Below are 14,870 nucleotides of genomic sequence, written 5' to 3'. Positions count from 1 at the left end.
TACAGGTAGACACAAGGATATGGGTAGGAAAGCATGCTACACCCGTAGATAGGTGGGACTGACCAGGAAGGTAGGTTGGTAGGGAAGCCAAAGATAGGCAATCGAGTGGTCACAAGTAGGTAGACTTGTAGGCATATACCTATAGGCAAGCATAAGAAGACAGGAAAAGCATAAACATATAGGAAATCACAAGTAACTAGGTCAATGAGAAACAAGCATGCACAAAGAAGGTATGCACAGCCATGAAGGTGTGTTGGAGGAAGGTAGTTTCAAAGTTAGTTCGGGTATCACATGTCGACATCAATGATGATTAGTGCTTCACAATAACTTGTCCACATTCATTTCCATTTTATACATCCTATTGGATTTGTTTTGCCATTACACCTTTCTTTTCATTATTTTGCCTATATTTGCCATCCATGATTTATCTTCATTGTCACTTTTCATTGGTTCACCTTTGACGTCCTGTGTTAATAGATGGAGGAAAATGTCATAATATGAGGTTAATATCATGTGTAGTATATTTAATTGCATGGATTATTTAGTTTAATATGAATGCTATCCTATTTTTAAAATGTCTAATGTACTGTATGGATGGATTTCATGTAATTTGCTTAATTATAATGTTTTGTATAAGTTTATGCCGAAAACTCACACTATCATGAACTTCTTAATAAGCACCATGTTGATGGAAATATATGAGGCCAGCAAGCTAATCACACATTCCATATCTCAGTCCATGTTCAATAATAGAACATGTGCATTATAGTGCACGTGTGATGCTAATAATGAAGTCCATGAATACATGATTGGACTTAGTGAATTATGATGAGATCGTAATACGGAGATCCCTAGTCTTTAAGTATGTGTCCTAAACATTCTTACTCAAAGGTTACGCGAGAAGGACATCAAAGTATCCGGATAGAATAACACTATCTAGTCTCACTCATATGATGAGTATGGCCGGTCCCGTAGCCATTAGTGTGGAGACACTAAGGATAGATAGTGGTGCTCTTTAGTATAAAGAGTTCACGGAATCGATCAACATGAATCCCTGAATAGTATTATACTGAACTGTCAATCAGGTTGATTCATTTTATGATTGTGTAAGTGGTCCTTAGACGTGAGACACTAAAGACATCTTATGGACGTACAGTTGTACTTTGATTGTGACCTAATCAATGGATTCTAAATAGTCTTAGTCCGGGTGCATCAAGAAGTCCACAAAAACGATTGAGTGGTCAATATGGGATCATCCACCCTCATTATAAGAGGTGACAGCTCAAGGAAGACGATGCGATGAAGTCTTTGGCAAAGGTAGCAAAATATCGGAGAAGAGTTCTCCGATGATTTCCAAATGCATCAGTACTAACTCGGATGACCGATTAGGGTTTCACAGTTGACCATACTCTAAGTCGTACTATGAACATCAAGTGGATGAGGACCAATACCTACACGGTAACTAATGACGAACAGGTTCCATGAGTGAGTCTATATACACTCTTTTGTATCTTCTAGAGCACGACGCGTGGCTTGGCACCCCACATGTTGGAGACTCAACCTATCGATTAGGTTAAATCAATTCAACGTTAATTAATCTATATGATGATATAGTTGATTAATTTGTAAGGCCAATAAAGGTTATTGGGCCTCTAGAGTCATTACTAGACTGATACATGGGCCTAGAGGGTCACACACAAATGGCCATTTGGACGTCAGAAGATATACTTAAGTTTTGGAGATTTTTATGTAAAATACCCACTTAGTATAAATAGGGAAAGGCCCTGAACAAAAGTCACCCAGGCCATAATTTTTCAAGGGCCTTCTCCTTCTTCTCCCTTCTCCCCACATCTCCTCTCCACTTTAGATGTGATCAGGACGTTATAACGACAGTAATAGAGGTTGAATGGGGCTCGTCAACGAGAAGAAGGAGATCCAACGTGTTGAGGACTGTGTGGATTCCTCTAGAAGCTGCACACTTGAGCAACTCAACTTGTCTCCCTCCAGGATCCGAGAAATCAAGGATGTGATTCGTGCACAGGTACTTCGTTCAATGGTTTTATCGATGTCGTGCGATTTCATTTAAGTCTTTTGCTACGGATAATTTTGAAATATTTATCCAGATCTAGGCCTCTAAAACCCAACATATATGTTCTAAGTATGATCCAATCATTGGATCCATGTCATATGATGTTTTATGAGTTTATTGATTTATTACAAATTAGAGTTCATTTATGGTGTTTAAGGCTTATAATTGATAGAACACTCTTTAGAATTTTCCTTAGGAGAATAAAGCAAGTAAGGGTTGAACCCACTAGGATTGAATTTTATTTATGTTGTAAGTATTGAATAAGTTTATTTTTTTCTATTTTTATTTTATGTATTTATATATATATTGTAAATAATTATATATAATTTAATAAAATTAACTGGTGAAAAATACCAAATAATTTAAAATGATGAGAAAATAATAATCCTAATTAATAAAATTTATTTAAAATAAATATAACAAAATTAATGATTGTAATAGAAATTCAAAATGGAAATTACCTATTAAATTAATACCTTAACTGACACTTTGGTAGTGCTAAGCAATGGTTTTATGGGGGTGGCATGAATAGAATGAGTGGTTGAGTTTGACCAATGCAGATTGCCATACAAAAGGATGTGTGGATGCATCGACAAGCAGCGGAGTGGGGCTAATGATGCAGATTTACTGTCGTTAGTGACCATAGAGATGGATACATATGAAAAAGAATGAAGATGTGTGTCTGAAAAAAAATCATACCAATGTTGTCATCATGTGACTGGTGAGTTGATTTATTATTATGTCTTCATAGGATCATAAATCCTTCAATCTTTCTCCCTCAAAACACAAGAAAAGGTCCAAATGAGATTTTTAATGAGTAAAATACTTTCTTAATTTCAATTATGAAAAAAATCCAAGTGTGTCATTTACATAAGTATGGAGAGTTTATTTATAGATCCGAGATAGTGGATGAAAAGAGGATATAAAGACATAACTATCAAAACTTCTGATCAAAAATACTTCTGGATTATAAGACATATTAATTTTAAGTTTGCCCAATCAGTGGCATCCACTATCTCTTTTTATTTTACCTCTTCTTGATCTGTCTAGCGGATTCCTAGCATGGCATAGAATTTAAGGATGACTGGAAAAGGTCATACTTTTTCTTAAAAATAATAAAATAAATTCAAAATATTTTTTTACAAATGTATTTAGGGCGTAAAATTATTTTTCAAAATTCCATTAAAATACTATAAAATTGTGAAGTTTAACTTTCATTGAAAAAATATAATAAAATTTTTAATTTTTTAATAAATCTAAATACATTTTCTGAATCATGAAAGTATTTTCTTTAATAAATCCATAAAGTACCAGCTAATTGAGAAAACGAGAATTTTGATTTTAAAAATATAATAAATCCCGTTGACTATTTGAATAAATCTTATTTTATATTTTATAAAATATAAAATAATTTTATTTAATAAATCAATGTCATATTTTTCAAAATGACATGAACTTGAGAATTCATCTTGCATCAGTATCATGTGCTTTAAAATATGCATGGAATTATAAGATGAATCTTGGGAATTTCAAAAAAATAAAAAAAACTCCTGTGAATTTTCATTGTTATAATGATATTATGGCATAGATGGAAGTTTTTCTTCTCTTCTGCTTTTTCATCCATGAGATTAATAACTTCTGCGATGCTTCTTGAGATCATTTAATGATAATTATAAACTCATATAAATTCAATTGTTTAAGAGTAAAACAAATGTGATTGGTATGGTCATACCTATAAACATTTGAAAAAAGGGGAGTGTGTGAGACACTTCATGGTAAGAAAAAATTTGAAGAGGAATTTATCATATTGCATATATTATGGGTAATACTATCCCATACCTAACCCACATTTCATATTTCACATATATTTTCATATATCAGGTTGTAATGTCCTACAATTAGTCTACCATACAGCTTTTTGTACCCTATAATTCTCCCATACTACTCAAATCATGATAACATGCACATCTATCATCCATTTTTTAACACTAAAAGTGGCTTCATCAAGTGTTTTATCTATTAATGCACCACCACTTGCACTATCCAATTTATTTTTTGGTCCTGAGGCTATGGAAAATGTGACCTCGAGATGATCCATGCATCAGAATACCAAATAAGATTATAACTGAATTTAAACCAATTAAAAATATTGATGATAGAATCACCTTCGCATGGATTGGATCTGTGATTTATTTCTCCCTCATGCAAGTTGTGCTAAGTTTTTTCAATGTCGGGCATCTAGACATAGATACTCGATAATTGGTGGGTCAAATCTACATATCTTGAGCTCGATGCACCCATTATTGATGCACATTCATTATCTTATGTGCGGGGAAGACACCAAGGAGATAAGGGAGAATAATGATGGGAACCTGATAAACTATTGAAGGGAGAATAATTAAGGTTTTCTCATATTTATAATTCACAAAAAATAATAAAAACCCCTAAACTTTTATTACATTTTTTGGCGTCCTATAGACCAGTTTATTGTGACACTCTAGGGCCATATAGCGGCCAAGTTAATAATTATAATGGCCCAAAATCCTTCTTTGGTAAATCTTGTTAATTAATAATATCAACATCTATATTAACTAGTCAAGAATTTCTTCTTCTAATTAGGTTGAGTGACCAGGCCATGGCTTCCAAGCAATACCTCATACTCAATAACATACATAAGAGTATATAGACTATCTCATGGAACCTTATTTTCATCACTCACTATGTATGTATTAATGAAAATATGTGTGGTAGGTAATAACATGATAGATGATGGAAATACATTTTATATGATTTTAGACTCATTGAAATTGAATTTATCATATTATTACCATATTATCGTATTATCACATTTAGCTAGTTTGTGTTTTTTGAACTGAATTTAATTTTTAGAAATTTATAATATATATTAATGGAAGAATATTATATGGTCATCAAGCCACTCACACATCCATGGCATATTAAATTTCATTGAAAAAAATATGTCTTCATTATTATTCTCGAATGATTTTTATACCAAAGATATTTAATATATGCAATGATAGTGAGTAATGATGATATTGTAATAAAGTAATCACTAGTCAACATGTATTTCAAATATTCATATTTGATGGAAACTCAAGATGGACATCAAACTATCAAAAAAGATTCCTCAAATGATCTATATGAATCCATGAATAGTATTATATATAAACGCCAACCAGTTTGATTCACAACTTATACATCTTATGTAAGTGGTCCTAAAACCTAAAACAGAAAAGACATTTTATACATGGATGGTTATATTTTGACTATGACTTAAAATTCCCTAATCACAATATTTAAAATAGTCTTAGCCCATATATAAGGAGTGTGTTCAATAAATTTTCTTGGGTCATTAAAGTCATTTACTCAACTGATACATGAGCCCAGAGGATCGCACACACAAGACCTATGAACCTTGGTGGATATAGTTAAATTTCAAGGGCTTTTGCAAAATGTTCCAGAAAGTATAGATAGGACACCCATTTAAGGTGCCCATGCCAACCAGATCTTCCCCGTGTCATCCCCTTCTCAAAACTTCTCCCCCTGATGCGTGACTTGGCAGTGAAAAGACATATTAGATCTTCAAGGAGTGAAAAATTACAAGAGGAGATACATCATTGCATCAATCACATGAATACGCCTAGAGGTCAGGCATGTGAATGACTTGAAGAAACTCTGTTAAGGACAAAACTGAGAGTGGAATCAGTTCCACACAACGGATGAGATCAACTAAGTTTGAATCGGTTTACCTATTACGTGTCTTGGAGTGTTATTTCTTACGATAATTGAAAGCCCATAACCCAACAAAAAATCATTTTAAATATTTACCAAAATGTAACTGATTTATACTTTTTATCATTGTGAATTGATCCCTACTCTGTGCAATGTCCTAGCTTAAATCAGAACATTATTTTTCACCCCAAATTATGTTTTTTCACTTACTGATATATATATATATCCACCCAGCTACACGGGCAACCGGTTGCCCCAAAGGAATCTTGGGCAACCGGGACACGTGGAAAAAAAGCCACGTGTCTTGCAAGGATTGGGCGTGGAAGCCTGGGAACCCCCAAATACGCTCTCTCTGGAAGTTTTCCCGGGCAACCCGTAATCCCCTCTCTCTCTCTCTAACTTTACTATCTCTCTCACTAACTTTACTCTCTCTCTATCTCTCTCTTCCCGGCGATCCTCCGGCGATACTCAGGCGATTCTCCGGCTTCCGGAAAGCCCCGTTAGCGCATACAATCGCCGCCCCGACCATCAACGCTGAGACACGGCTACTAGGCTATGCGATGACAGACCGGGAAAGACGAGTCCAGGTAGGACCCTGCTTCGTCCGCATTTTCCGCAATCTCTCCATCTATCTATCCATCTATCTGTCTATCTATCTATCTATATATCCATCTATCTATCCATCTATCTATCTATCTATATATCTATATATCTATCTATCTATATATCTATCTATCTATATATCTATCTATCTATCCATCTATCTATCCATCTATCTATCCATCTATCTATCCATCTATCTATCTATCTATCCATCTGTCTATCCATCTATCTATCTATCTAATGAAACATGTTGTCTCCACTGTTTTCGGCAATGAAGGGTGCTGAAGCTGGGGTTGCTACGATCTCTGAAGACGCAACTGCTTCACCGCTGCCTCAAGCGATGTTGGTCACTGGTAGCTCCTTGAATGAAGATGTTGGTTGTGCTGGCACGAGAGTATTAGATATTGCTCCCGTTGTCGAATCGTCAATTGCTCATGCTTGGCCTGCATCATCTAGTGGTGTTCTAAGGAGTTTGAACAGTTGTAGAAACTTGATTTCGGCTTCTGTAGAAACTCAAAAAGTATCCGTTGGAGATGTCTTTGAAACACTCGAGCAAGCACGTGAGAAGTGTACCGAGTACGCCAATTGCCCCCTTGGTCAAGAAGAGTTCCAAGCACTTGAAATTCATTAGGTTTCTTTGTTTTCACAGTGGTCAGGCATCGATGAAGCAGTTCTCAGTTTCTATAGAGTTCTAAAGACAGAAGAGGACATTGAAATGTCAATGTCCATTCGTAATTAAGCTGCGGTTAAATCAAGCCTCGGGCGTCTATGAAGTGTATCAGATAAATAATCAACATAATCACGATCTTTTTACTGAAATTGAATCGGCCCAAATGCCAAAAAATTGCTTCATTCCGGACGAAGTGAAAACAAAAATGCTGGAGTTAAACGAACTTGGCATGCTTAGGTGCTCTCAAATCAAGACATTGATAGAGCAGGAGCATTTCCCAGATGTTCTAGTTACGTGGACAATAAGAGACGTACAGAATTTGTTACAAAAATCTTCTAGCAGAGCTTGCGAGACTAACGATTTTGTCAAATTATTGAAAGAGAAGTCCAATCATGGTTGGTCCTTCAATTTCCAATTGAATGATGACACACTTTGCTTGGAGAGAGTCTTATGGATTTCAGCTAATGGCAAAGAGAAGTATGTGCAGTTCAACAATGTTTTAGAAATCGATGCTACATACAAGACGAATAGCTTTGGCATGCCTCTAGTGCTGTTCACAGTGATCGATAACTATGGTTTGAAAGTATTGACTGCTGGTTGTCTTTTGTCCAACGAGCAATTTGACTCCTACTCTTGGGCTCTTAAACAATTTCGATCATATACGAATCTCGATCCCATCGTCTTGTTTACAGATGGCGATATGGAATTGGCCCGGGCTATTAAGGACATTTGGCCCACTACAGTCCATCTACTGTGCAGATTCAACATTTCCCAGAATATCACTCGTGCTCTAGCTAGCTCTTTGAGGGCCAATCTCAGCGGATTCATGGATGATTTTTGGAGGGTCGGCTCCATTGAAGATGTTGATGAATTCTAGATGGAATTTTCAACATTGAAGTCAAAATGGCAAGCGGCAGAATCCTATCTTCGAGTTTTCAAGGAAAAAAAGAAGTTGTGGGCATTCGCCTACACCCATAACAACTTCGTCGCAGGTGTGTCTTCTACACAACGCCAGGAGATGGTCAACTGTCAGATCAAATCTTAGTTATTGTCGAATTCGTCTCTATTGCACATTATTGATGGTTTTGATGCAGTCGAAACACGATCGCGAGAGAAGTTGTCCCAAGCTAGCCTTTCCACCAAGTTCGCCGCAGCAACAATGGATCCTCTAATTAATGACGCTCTTCAAATACAGGCAAATTATGCCCAGGTTCTTCTCAAAGCTGAATCAGGAATGTCGCTTTCATATACCTGTGTTGCAGATGATTCCAAAGATCAGGGATATTTCCTAATCAGTCACAAAGACTTTCCAAACAAATTTCGTGTTATGAGGATATCCATTGGCTCCGTTGAGCAAAGTATGTACCCCTGTAGGAAGGTGATTTGGCTCGGTATTGTATGCAGACACATGCTGTGTTGTTTTTGCCACAATAACATATTATCATGCCCTGTCTCAATGTTTAATCGACGCTGGAAAAAGGACTGTGAAACTGTGGATATTTAGTCTGTCTTCATCGATACTGCGTTGGCTACGCGACCCAGCTCTGAAGTCAGGGCAACACAAGGAATGACCAAAGATCAACGTCTGTCTAAACTAACGGCTCTAACAAAGCCCATTTTACACAGTTCAATTGGAACCGAGAGCACATTTCAGTTATACAAGGCATCAATGATTGTTTTGGGCGAAACTATTGAAAGAAACCTACAGACATCGCACCCTGTGTTGTCTGATTTAGAGGAAGATATTGTTAGAAATCCGTTGAAAGCTCGTTGCAAAGGACGACCCAAAATAGGGAACAAGCGCTACATAAGCATGGCAGAGCAGTTGCAAAGTAAAAAGAAGCAGAGGGGTGTCACTTGCTCTAGCTGCGGGCAGCAAGGGCACAACGCCAGAACTTGTAAAACAGTTTGATTGTATCTTGGTCAACTCCATCAACACCTATTCCATGGGTAATTCAAGAGCAGTCTCGCCTTTCTCAAGAAAGCCATGAAGTCTTGAAGTTGCGGGCCTAAGTTAGTGATTACCGGAAGGACCTATTCCGTGGGTAATCAATGACTATTTTAAAACCAAATAGAGAGAGATAATGTTTGTTATTATGTTGGATTCTGTTAGGTCGAGAGTCTCAAGCAGCGATGCGAGCTACAAGAGCTTGATCTTCAGGCAACCACCAGGAAAGCCAAGGAAGTAGCCGCAATGGCCGCTGAGGAATCTGCCACGTCAAAGGCTGCCCAAAGCGGTTATTAAATCTCTAACCTCTTAGTTATCTTTTCATAGCTCTTTTTTTGATGTTGTCTAAGGCAACTATTTTATACTGATTCAACCTTCTCTCTCCTTGTCAGCTCAAGGACATCGCTGAGAGGCTGCCTCATGCGTCATCCTATGCCTACAACGGTGTAGAGCCAAAGTCAACCCTAGAAACTCTGCCCTTCAACAAAAATTGGAGGCAGATGCAAATGGAGGAGTGGAGAGGAAGAGAGAGATCTCACCTGTTGAGAGTGATCCAGAGGGTGGAGCTTCTTCCAAGAGTCAAGAGAGTGCGATTCAGGTTAATATAATCTTAACCTGAATATCATGAAATAAATGTCTACTGACTTTGGTCTTCTCCCATTTTTCTTGTAGTCGGAGAAGGTTCGTGGAGCATCAAGCACAGGCATGGTGGTCAGAGAACAAAGAGAACGTTTATCAGAGATACAATGTCTGGCGCCTGGATAGACTGCTGCCATGATCATCCAGGAGTTTGGAGAGAATTGTTCATCATCCTCATTTATAAATTCAATTTTTTAATGTCTCTTTGATGTATTCATGGTGTATATAATGAATTAATTATTATTAATCAAGTCTAATCCACTATAATTAATGAATAGTAAATATTCTCTTCATATTTCTTAATCTGCGACAACTTTCGTATGAAGATGTTAACGCATAATACAATTGGCCAGTTTATGCCCTTAAATAGTACTAATGATGCTATAAGAATTCTAATGCCCTTGTCACTTGAGAAGATAGAGGGAAGCCTATAATTAATCATCTCAAATGTATGTTCTCTCTAATCTTCTCAGTCAAATAGAAGAAATATCAATGAAGGTAAGCTTCCGCCCAGAAGAGTCTTCCTCCTAGACGGCCGCAGAGCGAGCTTCCGCCCAGAAGAACACGTCTTCTCCAATGTCGATCTTCGTCATCAACCCTGCGAGGTGGCCTAGGATCCATTCCCTCGCCCTTCCTCTTTCTCAGGAGCCGAAATCGCAGATCCGAGCTTCCGCACGGAAGAACACGTTCTCCGCATTGGGACCGCCACACCTCCGATTTCAGAAGAAGAATTCTTCCTGCACAAATTCCCTCTCGTGAGATACTCCATACCTCATGGCCCGAGTCAACGCCTAATGGCTATCGAGAGCGTTGAGTTCTGGTCAACGAGCGCTGAGATTGGAAGAACGTCTTTTCCACGAACTTTTTCTCGAGAAATTTTGATTATGGAAGAATTTTTGCAGAGATCAAGTCATAATCGATCAAAATTTCACCTTCTATCTCAAATAGATAGATAGATAGATAGATAGATAGATAGATAGATAGATAGATAGATAGATAGATAGATAGATAGATAGATAGATAGATAGATAGATAGATAGATAGATAGATAGATAGATAGATAGATAGATATATAGATAGATGGATAGATAGATAGATAGATAGATAGATAGATAGATAGATAGATAGATAGATAGATAGATAGATAGATAGATAGATAGATAGATAGATAGATAGATAGATAGATAGATAGATAGATAGATAGATAGATAGATAGATGGATGGATAGATAGATAGATGGATAGATAGATAGATAGATAGATAGATAGATAGATAGATAGATAGATAGATAGATAGATAGATAGATAGATAGATGGATAGATAGATAGATAGATAGATAGATAGATAGATAGATAGATAGATAGATAGATAGATAGATAGATAGATAGATAGATAGATAGATAGATAGATAGATAGATAGATAGATAGATAGATAGATAGATAGATGGATAGATAGATGGATAGATAGATAGATATATAGATAGATAGATATATAGATAGATAGATAGATGGATAGATAGATGGATAGATAGATAGATAGATATATAGATATATAGATAGATAGATAGATGGATAGATAGATGGATAGATAGATGGATAGATAGATATATAGATAGATAGATAGATAGATATATAGATAGATAGATATATAGATATATAGATAGATAGATAGATGGATAGATAGATGGATAGATAGATAGATAGATAGACAGATAGATGGATAGATAGATGGAGAGATTGCGGAAAATGCGGACGAAGCAGGGTCCTACCTGGACTCGTCTTTCCCGGTCTGTCATCGCATAGCCTAGTAGCCGTGTCTCAGCGTTGATGGTCGGGGCGGCGATTGTATGCGCTAACGGGGCTTTCCGGAAGCCGGAGAATCGCCTGAGTATCGCCGGAGGATCGCCGGGAAGAGAGAGATAGAGAGAGAGTAAAGTTAGTGAGAGAGATAGTAAAGTTAGAGAGAGAGAGGGGATTACGGGTTGCCCGGGAAAACTTCCAGAGAGAGCGTATTTGGGGGTTCCCAGGCTTCCACGCCCAATCCTTGCAAGACACGTGGCTTTTTTTCCACGTGTCCCGGTTGCCCAAGATTCCTTTGGGGCAACCGGTTGCCCGTGTAGCAGATCCTATGGTTGCATTAATAAATAAATTAAATAAAAATAAATAAATGATAATAAATTAAAAATCAAAAGTAAATTTAAAATTAAAAAGGGAGCAGGAGAAGGTTTTTCTCATCATTTTAATGCCTTGAAAAATATAAAGGTACTAAAAGTGAAGTACATAAAAGACAAGTTTTTTTTCTAAAATTGTCAATGAATATGATATGTTTATATAGTATCCTTGAACGATGTTGTGAAAGTTTCTTGAGAGATCCATTAGAAGACCTAGAGCTGACTCTACCTCTGCCACAAAGAGGGTTTAGGGAAAGGGAATAAGAGGCCATTCATTGAAGGGATTTGATCACACAGAGGTTGAGGGAGGGAAAGCACATTATCATTTAAGGTCTTCAAATCCACACAAAATGGTAATTAAAATACAATGAGGATCCTCATCTGAGATACAATGATCATGCAATTAAGATAGTGACAATAAAGTTATGGAAAATTCCTTCATGTTGAATATAAGTGTTTTGAATGGAGAGGAGATCAAGAGAACAGATCTTGAGGGTACTCGGACTGATGGAGAGAGAAATTTGTGAAACGAGGAAGAGGAAGGAAAGATGGTCACAAATAAACTAATAGTAACATCTAGCCTAGTCAAGTCTTCAAATTGCTTTCATTTTAAAGATCACAATAAAGTTAGAGATCTTGCTGAATATATCATGATGAAATATACTGATTCAGGAAAGATACTACACACTCAGAGTATCAAAAATGATTAAATTTATATTTATATTATTCTAAAGATGAATATTGATTAATAAAATTAAATATAAATTCATTCTCACATTATATACATACTCCATACAGCTTCTTTTGATTAAGATTGATACAGATTTCTTTTGAAATGAAATTTGGGTTTTATATGATCATCATGAAATATAAAGTTCATAAAAAAATTCAAAATTTCCTCCCAGTTTAGATTAAGATTGATTATTCAGGGAGATAAGGTATTGATTGAGATGATTATAAACTGACCTTACGAAAATTAAAATACTACTTGATTCTCCCATTATACACAGTTTTCATTTATATTGATTTCGTTTGAAATGAAATATGTGTATAATACAGTCTTCATGAAATATGAATTTCATAAAAAAAATCAAATTTTCCTTCCAGCTTCGATTAAGGTTGGATTATTCGGGGAGCCAAGGTATTGATTTAGGAGGACAATAAAACTGACCCTATGAAAATTAAATTTTTACTTGATTCTCCCATTATACACCATTTCCATTTATGCTCATTTATTTTTAAATGAAATCTGTGTATAATACAGTCATCATCAAAATATGAAGTGCATAAAAGACATTCAAATTTCTCTCCCAGATAGACAAAGGTTGCATTATTCAGGGAGCCAAGCCATTGATTGAGGAAGATTATAAACCTGACCTTATGAAAGATAAATTCTTACTTGGTTCTCCCATTGCACACCATTTCCATTTATGTTGATTTACTTAGAAAAGACACCTGTGTATAATACTGTCTTCATGAAATATAAAGTTCATAAAAAAAATTTTAAATTTTCCTCCCAGTTTTGATTAAGGTTGGATTATTCAGGGACCTAAGGTATTGATTGAGGAGGATTATGAAACTGACCTTATGAAAGATAAATTCTTACTTGGTTCTCCCATTATACACAGTTTCCATTTATATTGATTTCCTTTGAAATGAAATCTGTGTATAATACAGTTTTCATGAAATCTAAAGTTCATAAAAAAAATCTATAATTTTCCTCCCAATTTAGATTAAGGTTGGATTATTCAGGGACCTAAGTTATTGATTGAACAGGATAATAAAACTGACCTAATCAAAGATAAAGTCTTACTTGGTTCTCCCATTATACACAGTTTCCATTTATGTTGATTTCCTTTGAAATGACATCTGTGTATAATACAGTCTTCATGAAATATAAACTACATAAAAAAAATTTAAACTTTTCCTCCCAGATAAGATTAAGGTTGCACTATTCAGGGACCTAAGGTATTGATTGAGGAGGATTATGAAACTGACCTTATGAAAGATAAATTCTTACTTGGTTCTCCCATTACACACAGTATTAATTTATGTTGATTTCCTTTGACATGAAATCGGTGTATAATATGGTTTTCATGATATATAAACTTCATAATAAAAAAATTGAAAATTTCCTCCCAGTTTAGATTAAGGGTGGATTATTCAGGGAGCTAAGGTATTAATTAAGGAGTATTATAAAACTGACCTTATGAAAATTAAATTTTTACTTGGTTGTCCCATTATACACAGTTTCCGTTTATGTTGATTTCCTTTTAAATGAAATCTGTGTATAATAGAGTCTTCATGAATTATAAAGTCCATGAAGAAAAAAAATTAATTTTCCTCCCATTTTAAATTAAGGTTGGATTATTCGGGGAGGCAAGGCATTGATTGAGGAGGATTATAAAACTGAAGTTATGAAAAGTAAATTCTTACTTGATTCTCCCATTATACACAGTTTCCATTTATGACTTTGAAATGAAATTCGGGTTTCATACGGTCCTTTTGAAATATTAAGGTTATTAATAAATTCTGATTTTCCCTCATAGTTGAGATTAAGGTTGGATTACCCTGGGAGGTAAGGTATTGAATGAGGCGGAATATAAAACTGATCTTACTAAAATTAAATCATTCCTTAGATCTTACATTATGCACATAATCAACACAGTTTCCATTTATGTCAATTTCCTTTGAAATGAAATTCGGGTTTTATACTGTCCATGAAATATTACTCAGGGAGCCAAGCTATTGATTGAGGAGGATTATTAAATCTGTATATAATACAGTCTTCATGAAATATGAAGTTCATTAAAAAATTCTAATTTTCCTCCCAGTTTAGATTAAGGTTGGATTACCCAGGGAGCTGAGCGGTTGCCTGAGGGTACCTACTACCTAGACTAAACTTGTAATTAAAAATTTTTACAGTTCTGAAACACAACAGTGCCTACAAATAACAGAGGAGATCGCTCTAACGCTAAGTACTTTTCTTCCCTACAG

The 14,870-nt window shown here is 35.7% G+C and overlaps 1 protein-coding gene across 1 annotated transcript; it reads left to right on the top strand.

The window, feature by feature from the left end:
• The first annotated feature begins 7,278 nt into the window (after window positions 1–7,278).
• Window positions 7,279–7,992, top strand: LOC144702504 (protein FAR1-RELATED SEQUENCE 11-like). The gene has a single exon (XM_078574557.1). The coding sequence runs from the start codon at window positions 7,279–7,281 to the stop codon at window positions 7,990–7,992; it is 714 nt and encodes a 237-aa protein (XP_078430683.1).
• The last annotated feature ends 6,878 nt before the right edge of the window (window positions 7,993–14,870 follow it).

Source organism: Wolffia australiana, chromosome 4, assembly GCF_029677425.1.
Source record: "Wolffia australiana isolate 7733 chromosome 4, ASM2967742v1".
NCBI lineage: Eukaryota > Viridiplantae > Streptophyta > Magnoliopsida > Alismatales > Araceae > Wolffia > Wolffia australiana.
This window is presented reverse-complemented; position numbering and strand designations above follow the sequence as displayed.

What these genes read in the sequence shown, in the direction of transcription:
- LOC144702504 (XM_078574557.1), top strand. Translation starts at nt 7,279, where the DNA reads ATGCCAAAAAATTGCTTCATTCCGGACGAAGTGAAAACAAAAATGCTG.